The sequence below is a fragment of the Vidua macroura genome, chromosome 9 (assembly GCF_024509145.1).
Source record: "Vidua macroura isolate BioBank_ID:100142 chromosome 9, ASM2450914v1, whole genome shotgun sequence".
In the NCBI taxonomy this organism is placed as follows: Eukaryota; Metazoa; Chordata; class Aves; order Passeriformes; family Viduidae; genus Vidua; species Vidua macroura.
The window spans coordinates 10,427,674-10,444,899 of NC_071579.1; the positions used below are offsets into that span (position 1 = coordinate 10,427,674).

General features: G+C 43.8%; 1 protein-coding gene across 1 annotated transcript; it reads left to right on the top strand.

Moving 5' to 3' along the window:
* Nucleotides 1-292: 292 nt before the first annotated feature.
* LHX9 (LIM homeobox 9) lies at nt 293-12,085 on the top strand. The gene is given in 8 exon segments (XM_053985613.1): nt 293-521; nt 1,545-1,579; nt 1,581-1,614; nt 1,710-1,828; nt 3,524-3,726; nt 4,488-4,843; nt 10,472-10,674; nt 11,828-12,085. Coding segments are annotated over 8 exon segments (1,437 nt in total).
* The last annotated feature ends 5,141 nt before the right edge of the window (nt 12,086-17,226 follow it).

Here is a 17,226-nt window from a genome sequence, read left to right on the forward strand (position 1 = left end):
CTCTTATTAAAACACACACATATATACAACACATTGATTTCCATCCAAAAGGGCTAATTACATTACTTACAGTAAATAGCAGCCCTGCTGTCCAGGGTCTAGTGTGCCAACAGAGAAAAAAATCCCGGCTTATTTCACTTGATTGACTTCATCTTTGTGTGAAATTGTGTTTTATGAGCTGTATTCTGGCACTCGGAGGAATGTAACAACATTCAATCTGCAAATAACATTAATTTTAGCTACTTAGGGGGAAAGAGAGGGGAGGAAACTTGCTGCCTGAATCTTGGGTTACATGGAAGAGGTGACTCGAGGAGCCCCTGAGGATGTCTCTGGGATGCTTTGGAAAGGAAGTGGGGGCTGGGGTACTTCTTTCACTAGTCGCGCTAGGGTTTGGTGTGGAGTGTTCCCCATGGAGCAGGGAGCGCAGGACTGCCGCCAGGAAGATCCTTCAGTAGGGATCGAGGTGTCAGGAAACAGCCAGCAGCTGTTTCAGGGAAAGGCAAGGAAGAGTGGTGTGAAAAGTAAGTAGGAAAACGGGGGACGGAGGGGAGGGAGAGCAGACAGAGAGATTAGCCTGGGAGGAATGCATCGCCCGGTGCCCTGCACACAATGATCGCTCGCAGTCCGCGGCCGGGGAGCGGGAGAGGGGAGAGAGTCCTGCCAGGGCGTCCCCGGCCGGCCGGGACTGGCCCCGCGGAGTGCCCGCATCCTGCTGCGGGTACGGGCGGGGGCACCGCGGGGCAGCAGGGAGGGCAGCGCCTCGGGAAGCGCTCGAACTACCCGGGCCGCGCCTGCCTCCGCGGCTCCCCCCCGCCTCAGCACCTCTGAGTGCCCGGGGCCCGCCGGGAGCGCTCCGGCCGCTCCGTCCCGCCTCGGCGGCCCGGCACGGGCGCTGCTCTTCCTTCTCCCGTTCCCTCGGCGGAGCCAGGCACGGCGGGGCCAGCCCGAGCGGCCGCCGAACGGAGGTTCCCGCGGCGCGGCCCGGGGGGAGCGGGGCCCCCGGGGGGGAGAGCGGGCCACCCTGCCCCTCGCCAGGCGCCGTCGCCGCCAACTCCCGGGACTCTGTGTTTGGGGGAGGTAATAAATCCCACCCCACCCACAGCCCCGACCGTAATGTTTGTCACTGCTTGCCCATCACTAGGGGTTGAGAGGAGTATGACAGGTCTTTGTTGTCTGAATAAAAATCAGTGGCAGCTCAAGGGAGAGAACTCCTCCTACTAAATTATCAAAAATGGGCTGGCTTTAGTCTCTTAACAAATTGGACAGAGCTCCGGAAAGCAGCAGTCCCAAATCCAACCTACAGGCACTGGGAACTTTAAAGCAACCAGGGACTGCTGAAAATAGCACTTCTTTTTGCTTTCTTTGTATTCAAAACTATATCCTTTCCCGACTGATTTTACTGCCCCAGGTCCAAGTCTCTCCAGTCTGAAACCCCCGGCTCTCCAGAACAGTAAAAGATCCTTTAGCTAGCTTTTATTATTTTATTTTTTAAACTAATTATTATTACATTTTCTCCCCCTTGTTTGTTTTCTGCACATCTTCAGGAAGCCCTCAGTGCTTGCGCAAAGAGAAGCTCCTATTTGCAACCTCCCTCCCTGCGCTGTGCGCCTCGGTGTAAACATTTTGGATGATCTAAAGACTCTGGGGTCTGTATATGGAAATAGTGGGGTGCAGAGCAGAAGAAAATACTTGTCCTTTCCGTCCCCCAGCCATGCTTTTCCACGGGATCTCCGGAGGCCACATCCAAGGAATCATGGAGGAGATGGAGAGGCGATCCAAGACCGAGTCCCGCCTGGCCAAAGGGGGACAGATGAACGGCCGAGATACGGTAAGAATGGAGCTGGCGCTCTTTGCAAGGGAATCCCTGCAAGCATGGACCCGCATCGGGACAGACCCTAACTTTGGGGAAGAGAAAGACGCTGCTTCCCTCTGTCCCTTCCCTGTCACCCCTTGTTTGTGGAACCCCTTCCGACGCTCCCTGTAAACCCACCCGTAACGCTGGGTGCTGTGCTGGCCAGGCTCGGTTTTACATTTGTCTAATCCATGTCGCTGCGTGTGCTCTCTGGATTAGCGGGGAAACTGTTCTAAACCGTAGCAGGGACGAGGTTTCAGCCCTTGCGGCGGAGCAGCCTTTTGCCCCCGTTCGGCTGCCTGTGGCCGCTCTGCCCCTGCGAGCAGGGCTGCAGCTGGAGCTCCCGAGGTGTGCTTTATTTTTATTCTGCGCTTCTGGCACCTCCTAAATTAAACCTCAAACCGCGACTACTTACTTTTCGTAACTGTCTTTGGTCTGAAGTGTGTGATTGAAACGGAGGCACCACTCTCTCTGAGTGTTATGCCGGCCGACTACCTTGCTTAGAAAGTAACATCTCCTCTTTACTTACTCAAAAGGACCAAAGTTTTCAGATATGTACTAAGGGATGGCGGAGAGATCGAGTGTCACGCTGGGCTTTGTGCAAACCGAGATCTCTTTTTCTCCAACTTGTAGGGCTTCCGCCGATCGCTCACAAGGCTCTGCACACAAAGTAACGGCCCGGAAAACTGTTTTAAGGTTTTGGGACATAGGGTCCTTTACCCCCTCTCTTAAATAAACTCATGCTTTGTTACATGAGGATTTGCAATGTAAATTTAACTCACCTTTCCATTGCTAAAAAGGAAAGGGGGCGAGGAACACAACTTCAGATTGAAAAATGAATGCGGAGTTGCCACTTTAAAACAGTTGAGACTTTAGAACAAAATGTTGGGGATTTTCCCCCCCTGTTACTTTATCCGCAGAAGCTGCCCCAAGTTTCACGGCCGAGCTTTTGTCTCCGCCGTTCCTCTGTCTCCCTTTGTCCCGAGCGGCACTCCTCGTGGGGAGCAGATCAATGGGAACTCGCAGAAGTTTACTGAGAAAAAGATACTGGTTTGAGCTGAAACTAGCCCTGAAACTTCCACCTTTCTGCCCACATCCCTGGCCGGGCTGGTGAGCGTTCATACTCGCTGCTCTTTACACCACCCACCTGTCTCCTTTCTCTTACTCCTGTTTTAAAAGGCCTGTATTTCTTTAGAGACGCGGTTGCGGCTCGTTTAAATACGTGTGAAAATTTACCATACAATGAATGCAAGCCTGAACCCTCTGCCATAAACTTTAGGAACAGCAAACCTGTATTTTTCTACTTTAAAATGCTGTTCCTGTAAAGTGCTTTAAGATCACAACGCTAAAAAAAGGGGGAAGCCTCAGACTTTAAGTTCAGAACCTCAGAAAAGAATGGGCTCTGCTTTTCCTACTGCGGCCTAATCCGTTGCTTTCACGTATTGAAATGACATGAGATCGTTAGGAGAGGTTTACTGTGAATCACGGTAAACACTTTACTAGCGGGGATGGTCCCGGCTCCCCCTTAAACTTCCCGCCGGGAGCCAGGAGTTTGGTCCCAGAGAGCCGTGCCTTTGTACGAGCCCCGGGCCCTGCGCAGGACCCGTCCCCAGCCCGGCCTGCCTGCCTTTCTCTCCCTGTCTCATCCCTTGTGGTGTGGTTGTTTTGCAGAACATGCCCCCCATGAGCCCCGAGAAGCCTGCTTTGTGTGCTGGTTGTGGAGGGAAGATCTCAGACAGATATTACCTGCTGGCTGTTGACAAACAATGGCACCTCAGGTGTCTTAAGTGCTGTGAATGTAAACTGGCTTTGGAGTCAGAACTCACCTGCTTTGCCAAGGACGGCAGTATTTACTGCAAGGAGGATTACTACAGGTACAGCAATCAGTCCTCATGGGTTCAAAACACATCCCCTCAAAAGGCACTGTGAACCGAAATGCTCTTTTCTCCACACGGGCTTTCAAAGGTAGCTTTTCGCAGTCAGCGATTCCTTAATCCTTAGTCCCCTCAGAAAAGTCTCGCACGTTTCCAAACTGAGCGGGCCGTCAGGGGACGCGCTGACTGAGCATGTGTGGCGGTGCACAAACAGGCGAAGGCTCTCCCGCTGCTCGGCGGTTTTTCCCTCCGTAAAGACCCGACCGAAATTCGCCTCTGGCCGCAGCTTGCCGGTTTTTGCGAGGGCCGGAGCCCGCCGCCCCGCCCAGCCCCGCGGCCGGGCCCGGGGAGCGGGCGCCGCTTGTCCGTGTGTCACATCTGTTCCCTGGCCAGCGCCCCGCGGCTCTTCTCGTCTTGACAGGAACGCCAGGAGAGCGGGGGCCCGATTCCCCCCGCTCCGGCCCGCCCGGCCCCGTGCTCACGGGCGGCGGCAGGGCCTTCGCCAAAGTCCTGGGAGAATAGGTCGGCTCGGCGGGGAGGGCGAGGCGCTCCCCCTGGGACCTCAGGGCCGGTTCTCTGAGGCTGTCCCGACATCAGGCGGGCCAGGGGCCACAGCCGGTGTCACGGGCCGTCCTGGGGCCGGGGGGCGCGACCCTGTCGGGAGCAGGCTCCCTCACGTGGCCGGGAGGGAAGGCGGGAGGCACCGGGGCAAGCTCTGCCTTTGCCGTTCTAGTTGATGCCCACTTTTCTGTTTCCTTCAGAAGGTTCTCCGTGCAGAGATGTGCCCGCTGCCACCTTGGGATCTCAGCCTCTGAAATGGTCATGAGAGCCAGGGAATCGGTTTATCACCTGAGCTGCTTCACCTGCACCACCTGCAACAAGACTCTGACCACGGGCGATCACTTTGGCATGAAGGACAACCTGGTTTACTGCAGGGCCCACTTCGAGTCCCTTTTGCAAGGAGAATACCCCCCTCAGCTGAGCTACACCGAGCTGGCTGCCAAGAGCGGAGGGCTGGCCCTGCCTTACTTCAACGGCACCGGCACGGTCCAGAAGGGGAGGCCCAGGAAACGAAAGAGCCCTGCCTTGGGAGTGGACATCGTCAGCTACAACTCAGGTGAGAAACACACGCCGAGTCTGCCTCCCGCTCCCCCGAGCAGAGCGTTCTCGGGCTTCCCCTCAGCCAGGCAGTGCGTGAATAACTCAGCCAGGCCAAATCTTGCTTAACCATTGGAAAATCAAACAAACAGCCCTCTGAGGGTTGGAGCATTTGCAGGAAAGCTAACAGCAGCCCTCCTCAAAGGCTGTCTTTGCCTATTAATGTCAAACACCCAAACTTAGCCACTTCCCAGGGTAAAGACAAAAAAAAAAAAAAAAAAAAAAAAAAAAAAAAAAAAAAAATAAATCAAAAAAACAAAAAAAAACAAAACAAAAAAAAAATAACCAAAAAACCCCAAAACCAAAAAAACCCAACCCAACCCCAAAACCACATAGCTTTCTCTGTTGGAATCTCAGAGATACAGTTATCATTATTAATATTTGATTAACTAAAATAATTTCACCACTTAAACCTCAAATTAGGAGTAACCAAATGAATCAGTAAAAAATAGAATAAAAGTTATATATATATGGTTCTACAATGCCAATGTAATATGCATATAACTCGATTTATATATTGACTTTATAGTGATTAATTCTTCAGGCTGAATAATTCTGTTTTACTGACACATAAATGATCAAACTGTACAAGAGGTCAACGAATAAATGTTGTTTCCTGTAACTAAACCCCAGCAAATGTAAGTAAGGAGAATGATTTCTGTTCTCTCAACTGTAGGAAAGGAACAAGTGTTGCCCCGTATTAAATATCCTCTATAACTCCAGTCACTTGAGTACCCAAACCATGTATAAACAGTACTAGTGGACAGAGGTAAAGGAGTTTCAGGTATGACCAAGCAGTTGAGGCAGAGTTTCATTAGATGAAGGACGAAAGCAGAAAGGGTAAATATGAACTGGTAAACTCCCGACTCTAAAATCGTTTTAGGGAAACTTAAGCTTCCCACGGACGGTAACAGAGGGAAGAAAGCCGTGGGAAGCAGGAGTGATGCAAGATGCTCTTCTCGTGAAGAGTGGAGCCGTCCCGGCTGGGGCAGGGAGCCGGGGCTCCGGGCCCAGGGCTGCGGACCGCTGGCCCCATGGGGAGCCGGGAGAGGGGTCAGGGCCTCCCCTTCCGACAATCGCGGGTCGGTAACAGTGCACAGCTCTCGGCCCGGAGCTCTCTCTCCTGCACCAGGTTCAACCCGCTGCCACTGAGATCCATAAGGAATCTTCCACCGCCCCCCTGCCCTCTCCACCCCTCCCCCGGCACCTCCTCTGGGGCCGCTCGTGAAACAGGCTTTAGCTGGGAACCAGGGAGCTGTGCAAGGCGATTTCATCTCCTCTGATGCGTAGACCTTGGAGCCAGGGTAATCACTGCGCTAATTGTTCCTTGTTAATTGAAGATGACATTGGAATCCCTGGCTACGGAGCGGCTTCCAATCAATCCTGAAAGCTGCTAAAGAAAAGGGAACCTGTAGCGCAGCCAGGATTCATTCAGCCCCAGCTTCCAATGGCGGATTTCCCGTGTGCCAGCTCTCTGCTCTGGTCTCTATCCCTGGTCCACACAGCATCACCCGATTCCCCAGATTCCTAAAGGGAAATAATCCTAGATACAATTTAGCGTTAAAATTAGAATCAGAAGTTATGGTAAGATGAAGGGTTGTGGATATGATAAAGCTCTCCTTAAACTTCAGATCAGGACTCAAGAGAGACATTATTCGCGAACGCTGACATAATCTTGTGTGCTGGTCTTAAAACTCCCCTTCTTTACAACAACGGGCCATATAAGATGTACCACAGACTCCAAATCAGATTAAAAAGCACCGCCCATTATGAAAACAGCTCACTGAATTGAGAACTCACAGAATCCTCCGGGCAACGGAGAGAAAAGAGAACAAACCAAAACAAATCAACAAACGCTCTGATGCTTTGGACTCAGGCTAGATGGCTGAGAAATCTCTTCTGTTAGGGCCGTGATTTTATTCTTTTTTTATAAGCATAATCTAGCTATGTCCAGGGTTGACACATGGTCTCGAAAAGGTTTGCAGCCAAACCGTGCATGCGGTGCAAACGGCTCCAGCCCGTTGACCCACTGCGCCCCAAATCCAGGGGGAGGAAAGCGAATCTGGAACAGCTACGAAATGAGTTGCAGTAGATGAAACCTCTTCTTGAGAGAAAAAAAGTCTCTAACTAATTGGCAGCCACTTCCCTACACACATTTTTCGTTCTCTGCCCTGTGACTCAGTAACTGCTCTTGCACGTAATCATTTACAAAGGGCAAGCAGTCCGCAGAAATTAAATATCGGATACATGGCTGCCGCCTTCCGAGGGAGCAGCGGGCCCCGCAGCCCCAGGCCGTGGCGGGCGGACGGTGTCCGGGCCGTGTCGCGGTGTGCCGCCCTGTCGCCCCGCGGGGATGGGGACAGCCGCGGGCACGGGCACAGCCCTGCCCCGCACACCGCTCCTGCGCCAGAGCACACCGAGCCCGACACCGCCGCGCTCCGCAGCCGCGCCCGCAGCTCTTCACCCGCGGCGCTCCGGGGCTGGGGGCACCGCGGCTCTGACCTCCGCAGTAAGCCGAGTACCTTCCCCAACAGTCCCAGCCGCGGTGTCCATACCATGTGCCGAGCCACTATGGAAAACGACCCCGAGCTTTAAAAACGAAACTCCGATGGAGCCAACAGTTTCACCCAGCTGAGCATGAGCGTGTGTGTATTCACAGCCATCCAGCAGGCCCTGGCTTAGATTTGTGTGCACATTATGTTACAGGGGAACTGAGCCCTGATCCAGAATGGAAAATCAGACTCTGCTGCAGAATCTACAACAACTTTTCTGTTCTGTATTTTGTTTGCTAGTTTAATTTCTTTTTCACAGCCCCTCGGTTTTAAAGTGGAAACACAACAATAAATAACTCAAAATGTTATGAGGTAGAAATCACTCATACTTGCAATCTGTCTGGAATTAATGTGAAAAATGGAGGAAACTATTCAAAAGTACTTAAAACATTCAAGGCTTTCTCTATATTACATCTTATATCATATAATTAATATGTATTTTAAGGGAAACTGTGTTGACTTACAGCTTCGAGGATATAGAAATGAGATAGTGAAGAAGATTCCCTTAGGAAAATATTTTACACATCTGTTCCTCAAAGAGCTATTTACTTATTTCATTATGTGCGTGTGTGTGAAAAACTATGAAGAGTTCACTTGAAGAATTCTTGATAATAAGAAGCAAACTGTTCTAGCTCTTTTGAAAGCAGAAATTAAACAACCCTCCAATCCTGCTGCAAAGATACGAGCAGTGTCTTGCCTGACTTTGTGCTTTCCCTTAGTTCTCCAGGAGATAGTGTAAGACTCTGCTCTATGATGTGGCCAAACCACACACACTGTATAAAACAGAGTGAGCTGTAACCATTGTATAAACCAGGATTGTCTGAAGATACTTGGAGCCCTCTTCTCATTTTCTCTTGAAAATAAAACCCAAAATAAAGTACACCACTGACAAAAAGGAAAAGAAAAAGAAGAAAAAAAAGAGTAGAGTACAGAAAGAAAGGCAGTAAGCAGGACAGAGGAGACTGAGGAACTTGGTGTTGCTGCTATAAGCCTGAGCGGCCCAAGAAAAACAACACAAACAAGCAGCTTGCAACTCTGAAATAAAACCTGAGGACTGAATTCTGGTACTCTGATTTATGTCAGCTCATAAGTTACAGCCCACGCAGTTTGACTGAAGGCAGTGTGATTGCTTGTGAAAACAAGTAGTAAATACAATCCAAATCTGGTCTGAAATTGTTTTTAAAGCAACTTTCAACTCCTGGTCTTTTCAGAAGTGTCAGCTTACTTTGTTTGAAAGTACAGATATACTTCTTACCAAGACTAGGAGCAAAGCTAGCTATAATTAAATATTCACCTGATTTTCTGTCAAAGTGTTGTCTTACCAGCATCTGTTCATGTTTACTTGTCTTATAATTCAAAAGAGAAAACACCTTCAAGAAGCTTTTTATTTTCTTGTGGTTTCAAGTTGCTTTGCCTCTGTTTTCAGCACTGCCGACATCAGTCTCTCTGTATTGTGTGTCTTCCCTCTTTCTCCTCTCTCTCTCTCTCTCTCAATTAGGAATGGGGACCAGCTAGGCCTTGTAAATAATCTAGTAACTACTGGAAAGCAGTTCAAAAATCAAAATGAGCAACTAATGAAACTGTCTAATTTACAGACATTCTGAAACATTTTTAATTAGCTCTTCTTTAATTAATATTCCCTGTTATGATGACACCATTAATTTTCTCCTGGGTGACTGAACTATCTTTATAAAATGAGATCCTAGAAATTGCTAACACTTTTGTTTAAGCTGAAAAGAAAAGCACAGATGCATTTCTTACTTTTCTTTTTGCTAATACTGTCATTTCTTTCTCCAATATAAAGTAATGATGCCACCATCCCCAAACAGCTGCAACCCTTGTGTACAATTTAAACCCAGAAACAATCTGAAACAAACTTATCTTTCATAGACACTTTGAAAATACTGAATCAGAGAAAGAAGAGAAACTCTTCAAGTTTTGAGCCCCTAGCTGCTTGCTTGTAGAAATGTCCTAAACTAGTACTAACTAAGACCTACTGCTGATTGGGACTGGGGGTCTGGATCAAGTCTTGATGCAACTGCTTCCTGGATATGTTTCACAGATGAAGGGTTTCAAGCAGTTCATATATACTCCCAGGCAGAGTCCAAAAGCATTCATTTTATCAGCAAAAAACTCAGCTTTCTTGATGAACTGTCATAACAAATTTTCCTGCTGTACATCTCTTTTTCTAGGTGCTTGTGATTTGGGGGAAAAGCTCAGGAACATTCAAAATGCTGGTTTGACCTTTACTCTTCTCTCAAGCTAAGAATGTTTCAATGAGTAAGATTTCAAAATATGAATGAGATTTCAAATGACTCTTTGAGCGCCCAAAGCAAAACCATTACCTCAGGGAAAAGACTTGTTTGAAATAAATGCCAAAGGAGAGAGAACTTTTAAAGTCTGCCCTTAGTAGGTACAGGCTTGGGGGACATAGGATAATGATAGGAAATGATAATATTCTGGATCTCTTTTGGTCTCATCAATTATCACATCTGTACTTTTCCTTGTACCATCTTAGTCTTTCCTTCCTCCTTTCCTTCCTTTCCTTCCTTTCCTTCCTTTCCTTCCTTTCCTTCCTTTCCTTCCTTTCCTTCCTTTCCTTCCTTTCCTTCCTTTCCTTCCTTTCCTTCCTTTCCTTCCTTTCCTTCCTTTCCTTCCTTTCCTTCCTTTCCTTCCTTTCCTTCCTTTCCTTCCTTTCCTTCCTTTCCTTCCTTTCCTTCCTTTCCTTCCTTTCCTTCCTTTCCTTCCTTTCCTTCCTTTCCTTCCTTTCCTTCCTTCCTTCCTTCCTTCCTTCCTTCCTTCCTTCCTTCCTTCCTTCCTTCCTTCCTTCCTTCCTTCCTTCCTTCCTTCCTTCCTTCCTTCCTTCCTTCCTTCCTTCCTTCCTTCCTTCCTTCCTTCCTTCCTTCCTTCCTTCCTTCCTTCCTCCCTCCCTCCCTCCCTCCCTCCCTCCTGTTACTCAAGATTTTTGCCTTGATTAATTTATCCTACATTATGCATGGCCACTAACTCCTTGTTCCACTCTGTTTATTCAACAGGTTGTAATGAGAATGAGGCAGATCACCTGGACAGAGACCAGCAGCCTTATCCCCCATCCCAGAAAACAAAGCGCATGCGTACCTCCTTCAAACACCACCAGCTTCGTACCATGAAGTCCTACTTTGCTATCAACCACAACCCAGATGCCAAGGACCTCAAGCAGCTTGCCCAGAAAACAGGCCTGACCAAGAGAGTTCTGCAGGTAAGAAGCCACATCACAGGCTTGACAGAATTTTCCCCTACTAGCCAATAGCCTTCCCTTTATGTGTAACTATAGCGAAATACATAGAAATACTTTTGCTGGGTGTGTCCCTAGTGGGTGTGCAGAGGGGTACGGTATTACGTAGCAGAAGTGCCAAATGTGTGTGCCTTATTGCCCCGAGGCAGCCAAACACCAAACTGTGCTTTATGATTAGCTGCATCCTCACCATGAAGAGAATGTCTTCAGAGTCCACCCACCTATTAGATCTCCTGGGGTGGGTGGTTTCTCTGTGATGACTGCACTGAGCATAGAGGTGGCAAATCTACTGATTTTATGGGTGAAGCCTTTGGGCTCCCCTGGTGGAGTTAATGTGGCCCCTCAGTAAGCAGATCCCTGATGTGTTTGAAGCAAGCTTTGACCAATATGATCCTCCAGGACCAGCTGGCTCGCCCTCTCAATGCTTGTTAGACAACTGTTTTCCTTAAGGGCCTGCATAGTCAAAAGGCACTTCCCTGTGAAGGACAGCCTAGCAAATTATGTTAAAAATCCCTATATGGTCTGTGATAGCTCCGTGAAGTTAAAACGAGGTGTGTATTACATGCAGAGTGCCAAAGAAGGGCAGCAAGTGAGGTAGAAGGAGAATCTATTAGCAGCAATTCTTGTCCGTGTTACATGTCACCTCAAACACTGCCAGTGAACCTTACAGAACAGAAAGACTAGATGACCCATATCAACAATCTGTACGACAGGGATGGTGTAATTACCCCTCCTTCCTCTTCAGCCTTTTCAAATAATCAAGGCAAGCTTTCAGCCTTGGCAAAAATCTGCTCACTCACTCTTTGCCTCAATCTTTATGTGTCTTGACCCCGAAGCTACCCAACCCAAGAACCACTACGTGGCCATCAAGAGAGTTGCTTTCTTTGGGTAAGTGAGCGAGCAGATTTTTCTCGAGGCTGCTCTCTGAGGGCTGTAAGCACTGGGCCTGTACACAGATAGTCAGTACCACCAGTAGCAAGAAAAGCTATAGAATGACTTAGGTGATGTGCCACACAAAATCAAACATCAAAAATGAATTTAAAAAGCAAGAACAAAGACAAAAATAAGCAAAGCAAAACAAGCATCGGTAAAGAAATCCATTGGGATTGGTTTGCAGGTTTGGTTTCAAAACGCAAGAGCCAAATTCAGAAGGAACCTTTTGCGGCAGGAGAATGGGGGTGTCGATAAAGCTGACGGCACCTCGCTCCCGGCACCGCCCTCAGCAGACAGCGGCGCACTCACTCCACCCGGCACTGCGACCACTTTAACAGACCTGACCAATCCCACTATCACTGTAGTGACATCAGTGACCTCTAACTTGGACAGCCACGAATCCGGGAGCCCCTCACAAACTACCTTAACGAACCTTTTCTAACAGTTCATTTTTTTTTTTTTAAATTCTTACTCTTCATTATTATTATTATAATTATAATTATAATTATTATTATTATTATTTTCAAGCCTTTTTAAAAACAAACAAACCCACAAAATATTTGGGAAAATAAACAGCTTGATGTGTAGCATCTGCAGCCACCTGGCAAATGAGTTTGAAGTAATATGTTGCTATAATATACAAACATTTATTGTTGGTAAATTGTACTCAAATTCTTTAAATTTATCAAATGACTGAAGAGAAGGTGATGAATCATTCTAATAAGTGCCTCTTAAAATTGTATGTTACTTATTTCCAGAACCTTGAAAAAAATTGATTGTTCCTCCCCCCTTAAAAGAAGAAGAAGATTCTATTCTTCCCTGATAACCAGATAAAAACCATTTTAATTATAGCCAAAAGAATGCTGCTTCAGGATTGTATGTTCACTTACAGCATTTAAGAACCCAAATTTAATTTTATTTTCATAATGCATCCAAAAGTTTTGTACTATTTATTTTTTAAATGTTGAAAAATAAATACAAAATGAATTAAACTAATCACGGAAACAGTCAGGCTGGAAGTACCAGTGCTCTTTCCTAATACAGTGGTGGCAAGCCTGCTTCTCCCTGAGCACTGGGGAGTCTCACTGGGATAGCTAAATGCTCTTCTGCCAGTTCTGCACCCAGCTGGGACGTCCTTGGCCACCACTGAAAGCCATGCCTGGATGGAGGACTTGGAGAGAGACCCACTGATGAGAGCACGTGTGGGTGAGGATGGCAGGAGCAGGCCGTTGGTCTCCAAATTTGTGCCCCACATTAAGGAGGCAAGATCGGGAAAAAACCCTCCAGAGTCAGCTCACTCCTATAAGGATGCCATTAAAGTAAAAATGCAAGTGGAGAGTCCGACTGATCTGAAATGTTGCCTAGGGAGGGGTTTTAATTTTTGTCTGTCAAGCAGCTCTGAATTTTTGGAATTAAAAAAGATAAAAATTGCAGTTGGCTACGTGGCTTCAATACCGTACCTCCAAAGTAAACAGGAGGTTGCCCAATTACTTTAGGGAGCACAAGAATAATTTTCAAGAAGGTGTATGCATGTGTACTATTCAAATGAACTTCTGACAAATCCTACTTTTTTTTTTTTTTTCAGGGAAAATGGAAATAAGCAAAATATAATTTATTAAGATGTTTAAGGAAAAAAATTTTCACTACAATTTACTCATTACTATTTTGAATTTTCTTTAGATGTTTTCTGAGATTGTATCAGACACTGTGTTTAACACAGGAACTTAAAATCTTTAGTTCAGTAATATCTCTAACATATATTTTAACTTTTTAAACTTTGTATAAAAGAAAAAAATGTTCGCAAAAATCATACAAAACCAGGAATTGGCAGTGAATAACTTCAAAGCCGATAAACTCAGAAGCCTTGTGGATGCTGATCTGAATACATTTCTTAGTTTACAATAGTGATCTTTCTTTTTTTAGTTTTATTTAAGCTAAAAGTCTGAATGGTCTGGGCAGTGGTGAATGTTCATTTGTATCCTTTTATTGTAGTTGAACACCAATTAGATTGTGGAGAGTCTCAGAAACAAAAACGAACAAAACCAGTCAAGATCTATGTCTTGCTTTTAGTGGATTGTTAAGAATAACTTTGCACATATACCCCACTTTTTAGACACCATCAAATCTCTTTTTGGTGGTCAAAGTGGCTATTTAATATATTTTAAAGGTGTCCTTTTTGGCTGTATAAATGTGTGGTTACATATTGACAGTTCACTGCCCACATTAAAGTGCATTATTGTAATTTTTGCTCAGGGTTTTTAGAAAATTAGCACAGAAAAGTAGCTTATTTTTAAAAAAGATGATGGAAGAGATGTTAACACTGTAATAGAAGAAAGGTGTGTTTGCCATTATATATTTAGCAAGTATGGTTATCATCTTCTACGGATATTGAATCTTGACTTTTCCTATTTCTATTACCTTATGGGCATTTACCACTAACCAGACCAAAAGACCTTGGTAAGGCTGAGATCTTTATTAATACACTTTTACAGGTAAAAATATTGATACTTATAAATTTTGTTCTTTGACAGAACAATATATGGTACTAGAGATCTACTTTATTAAGTAGACTAATTAAAACTCAGTTCTACTATGTGCCTTATGAAATACCTTGGGAGTAAGTTTGTGAAAAATCAGGATATATGTGTTGTTTGTTAAATTAACTGTTTTAAGCCCTTTTGACACCTCACTAGTTTTGTACTGTTTTACCTCTTATTTCTGAAACTCTTTTTATGGTGTATCCTGTTAGAGGGGACAAACATGTCATAGAAAGCAGTTGTGCACTCTTTCAGATATAGTTGATAAATCCAATAATCTTATATATTGAGCTTCGTGTTTATAGTACAGTAAGTGGTCTAGCAAAATTGTCCATGTTTCTTTGTTTATTGATAAATGCATTGTATAGAAACTATTTCCCCTAAATATTTATGGACCAAACAATTGTGATATATCCTATTAAATTTGTGTGAATAAACAATTTTGAATCTAAGGAGTTTTATTTCCCATCAGTTTTTTTTGTTTGTTTGTTTGGGGTTTTTTGTTTTGTTTATTTTTTAAAATTTAAGGTCTACATGTACCCGTGTGTCTCTTTGCTTTTACGGTACCTATGAACAATTGGTATTAAACACAGAAACACGGCCTTTTAAATATTTTAAAGTACAGTTCCTTCTTAGGTTTTCAATTTCTTCATATTCAATGTATATGCTACTGCTGGTGAAATTTAGATTTTAGCCTTTTAACCTCCTTTTTTGAACATGCAAAGTAATGCCCCACTGATTTGATACTGAAACCCTGTCTTAGCCCTCTAAAAGAGCCAGAAAACTAGGAGCTAAAGTAATTGCATGACAAATATAGCCTAAATAGTATGATGAAATGAATCAAGATTTAATGCTAGGTATATTGAGCTCAAAATAGAATTGCAGACCCCAAAAAGCCAGGTTGCTCTGTAGTTTAATAAATTGTCACTATGATTTCTTTCAGGGAGAACAAATCATGGGGCATTACAGCCAAACATCCCGACGTTTGAAAATTCCCTAAAGTATTAAAAGAAGGGGAAAAGTTTGATCGGAAATCCACTGCAGTGAAGACAAAGACAATATTAGGTTATGATAATCATACATTTAAAAATCTATTGAGCCAAAAAATAAAAACAAAAGACTCGATGTCATTTCCTGAATGTTAACAAAACATACGTTATTTTATGGTGTCTAATTAACAGAACTGAAGGCTTCAACAAATTGTGTGGTATCAAAAACAAATTTAGAGAACCTATGTATAAAACCAGAGCAACCTGGCAGCAATCTATCCAGCCCATATTCGAAGAAACCTTTTCTTTAAAAAAAAAAAAAAATCACATTTGTCAAGCACAAGTACTTGTAAAATAAAATCTGAGTGCATTCATTCCACTTGCTTGCTAATGTGTACTAGTCATATCTGTTAAATGGATTTTTGTAAATTCAAGGAAAACTTTTCACTCATCCGAGATCATAGGAATCAAAACCCAGTAACTTTAGTACTATTGTTTCCAAATTAATTTTTTTAAAATGAGACAACTCTGCATGCACTTTTCCATCTGTCACATATAGTGTACATTTCTGTATGATGAATTTCTCTTTGATGTTTCTTGTATAATACCTTCCATTAATAAACATTTTATTTGATGCAAACATAGTTAACTTTATGTAAACACATAGCAAATTGTTCCAACTAATTTAAAGTTTTCTTTTGAAAGGAAGCAGTACAGTGCAGTTCCAATATGCTATATATATCTATATATATATATATCTAAAATCAAAAAGAATGAGGTAGCAATACTATTGCACAGTGTAAAATTATTTCCTTTGGTGTTCATTTTTTAACTTCTTGTATAAAACTGACTTGTTTTACAAAGAAATTCCCATCAGCATCAACAATAAAACAATCCCCAAATTCTTCATCAATATAAGAAAACACTAGCAGTACAGTGTGTACTTTACACAGTGACTTTAGAGTACAAGGATATAATTTGTGAGTCCCTGAGCTGTTTACATGGTCACTATGCAATGAGCACGTTTGCTACATAAAGTTGGTCCTGAGATTCCCTGTCCAAATCACAGACGATTTTTACAAGCCAACAAGCAAGTGTAACAAAAACCAGTTCTTAGTAATGAGGTTTTGTAACTGTTAAGCAACTATTTGCAGAAAGATTTTTTAAAATATATTCCTATTTAGCTGTATAGCCAAAGCATATGTTAAACAAATTAACATATAAAAGACTTGCCAGAAAATCTTTCATTAAGATGACATTTTTATTATATACTAATGAACCCTATGTAAACAATGTAACTTTTATGAATGATGGACATTAAATATTTCACTTACGTGTATCTTCAGCATTTTGCATGTTTTCTTAAACCTTTCCAATTTCAGAATTCTAAAAAGAAAACCACACAACTACTTACAACTTAGTACAAAGTTATGTACAGGTTACTGCAGCAATCTCTGGAAACCAGTAACCAAGAGTGTTCTAATGGCAATAAAAAGGTATCATTTATTGGTGGTAATTATGGGAAGGATTGTTTAAACAACAGTTTTATAGTATATTGTAAAGTTCTATTGAAAAAGGTTAGCATGGTGGACTTAATTCAAATCAGCTTGATCAGAAATTTAAGTATATTGTGAAATTCTTAAGCTGAGCCTTATGTGTATTTATTACTGCAGTAAGTAAGTAAATGTAGGAAAGAATTATTCGTGTCACAGCCACAATGTGGTTTCCTCCCGTTGTCCTTAGGAAAATATTACAACCATTAATTATCCCAATCAGTAAAGAACTTGGTGGTGCTTAGGACCAAGAAAAAGAACTATGCATTTTAATTTTTCATTGTAAATCACTGCATTCTTCAATAAGCTGGATTTCTTCTCCCCCTGATTTAATACTTAACAGAGATATTTCTAGTCTTGTCCATGTGCTGCATTTTTCACTTCATTTAAATAAGAAAAATAAATTAATTAAATAATCCTGGTGAAATACTGGCAAAATCTAAAATAAAACCAGAACAATTTTATTCCTCTGTGTCTGATTAGAGACATTTAGGTTTGATTTTT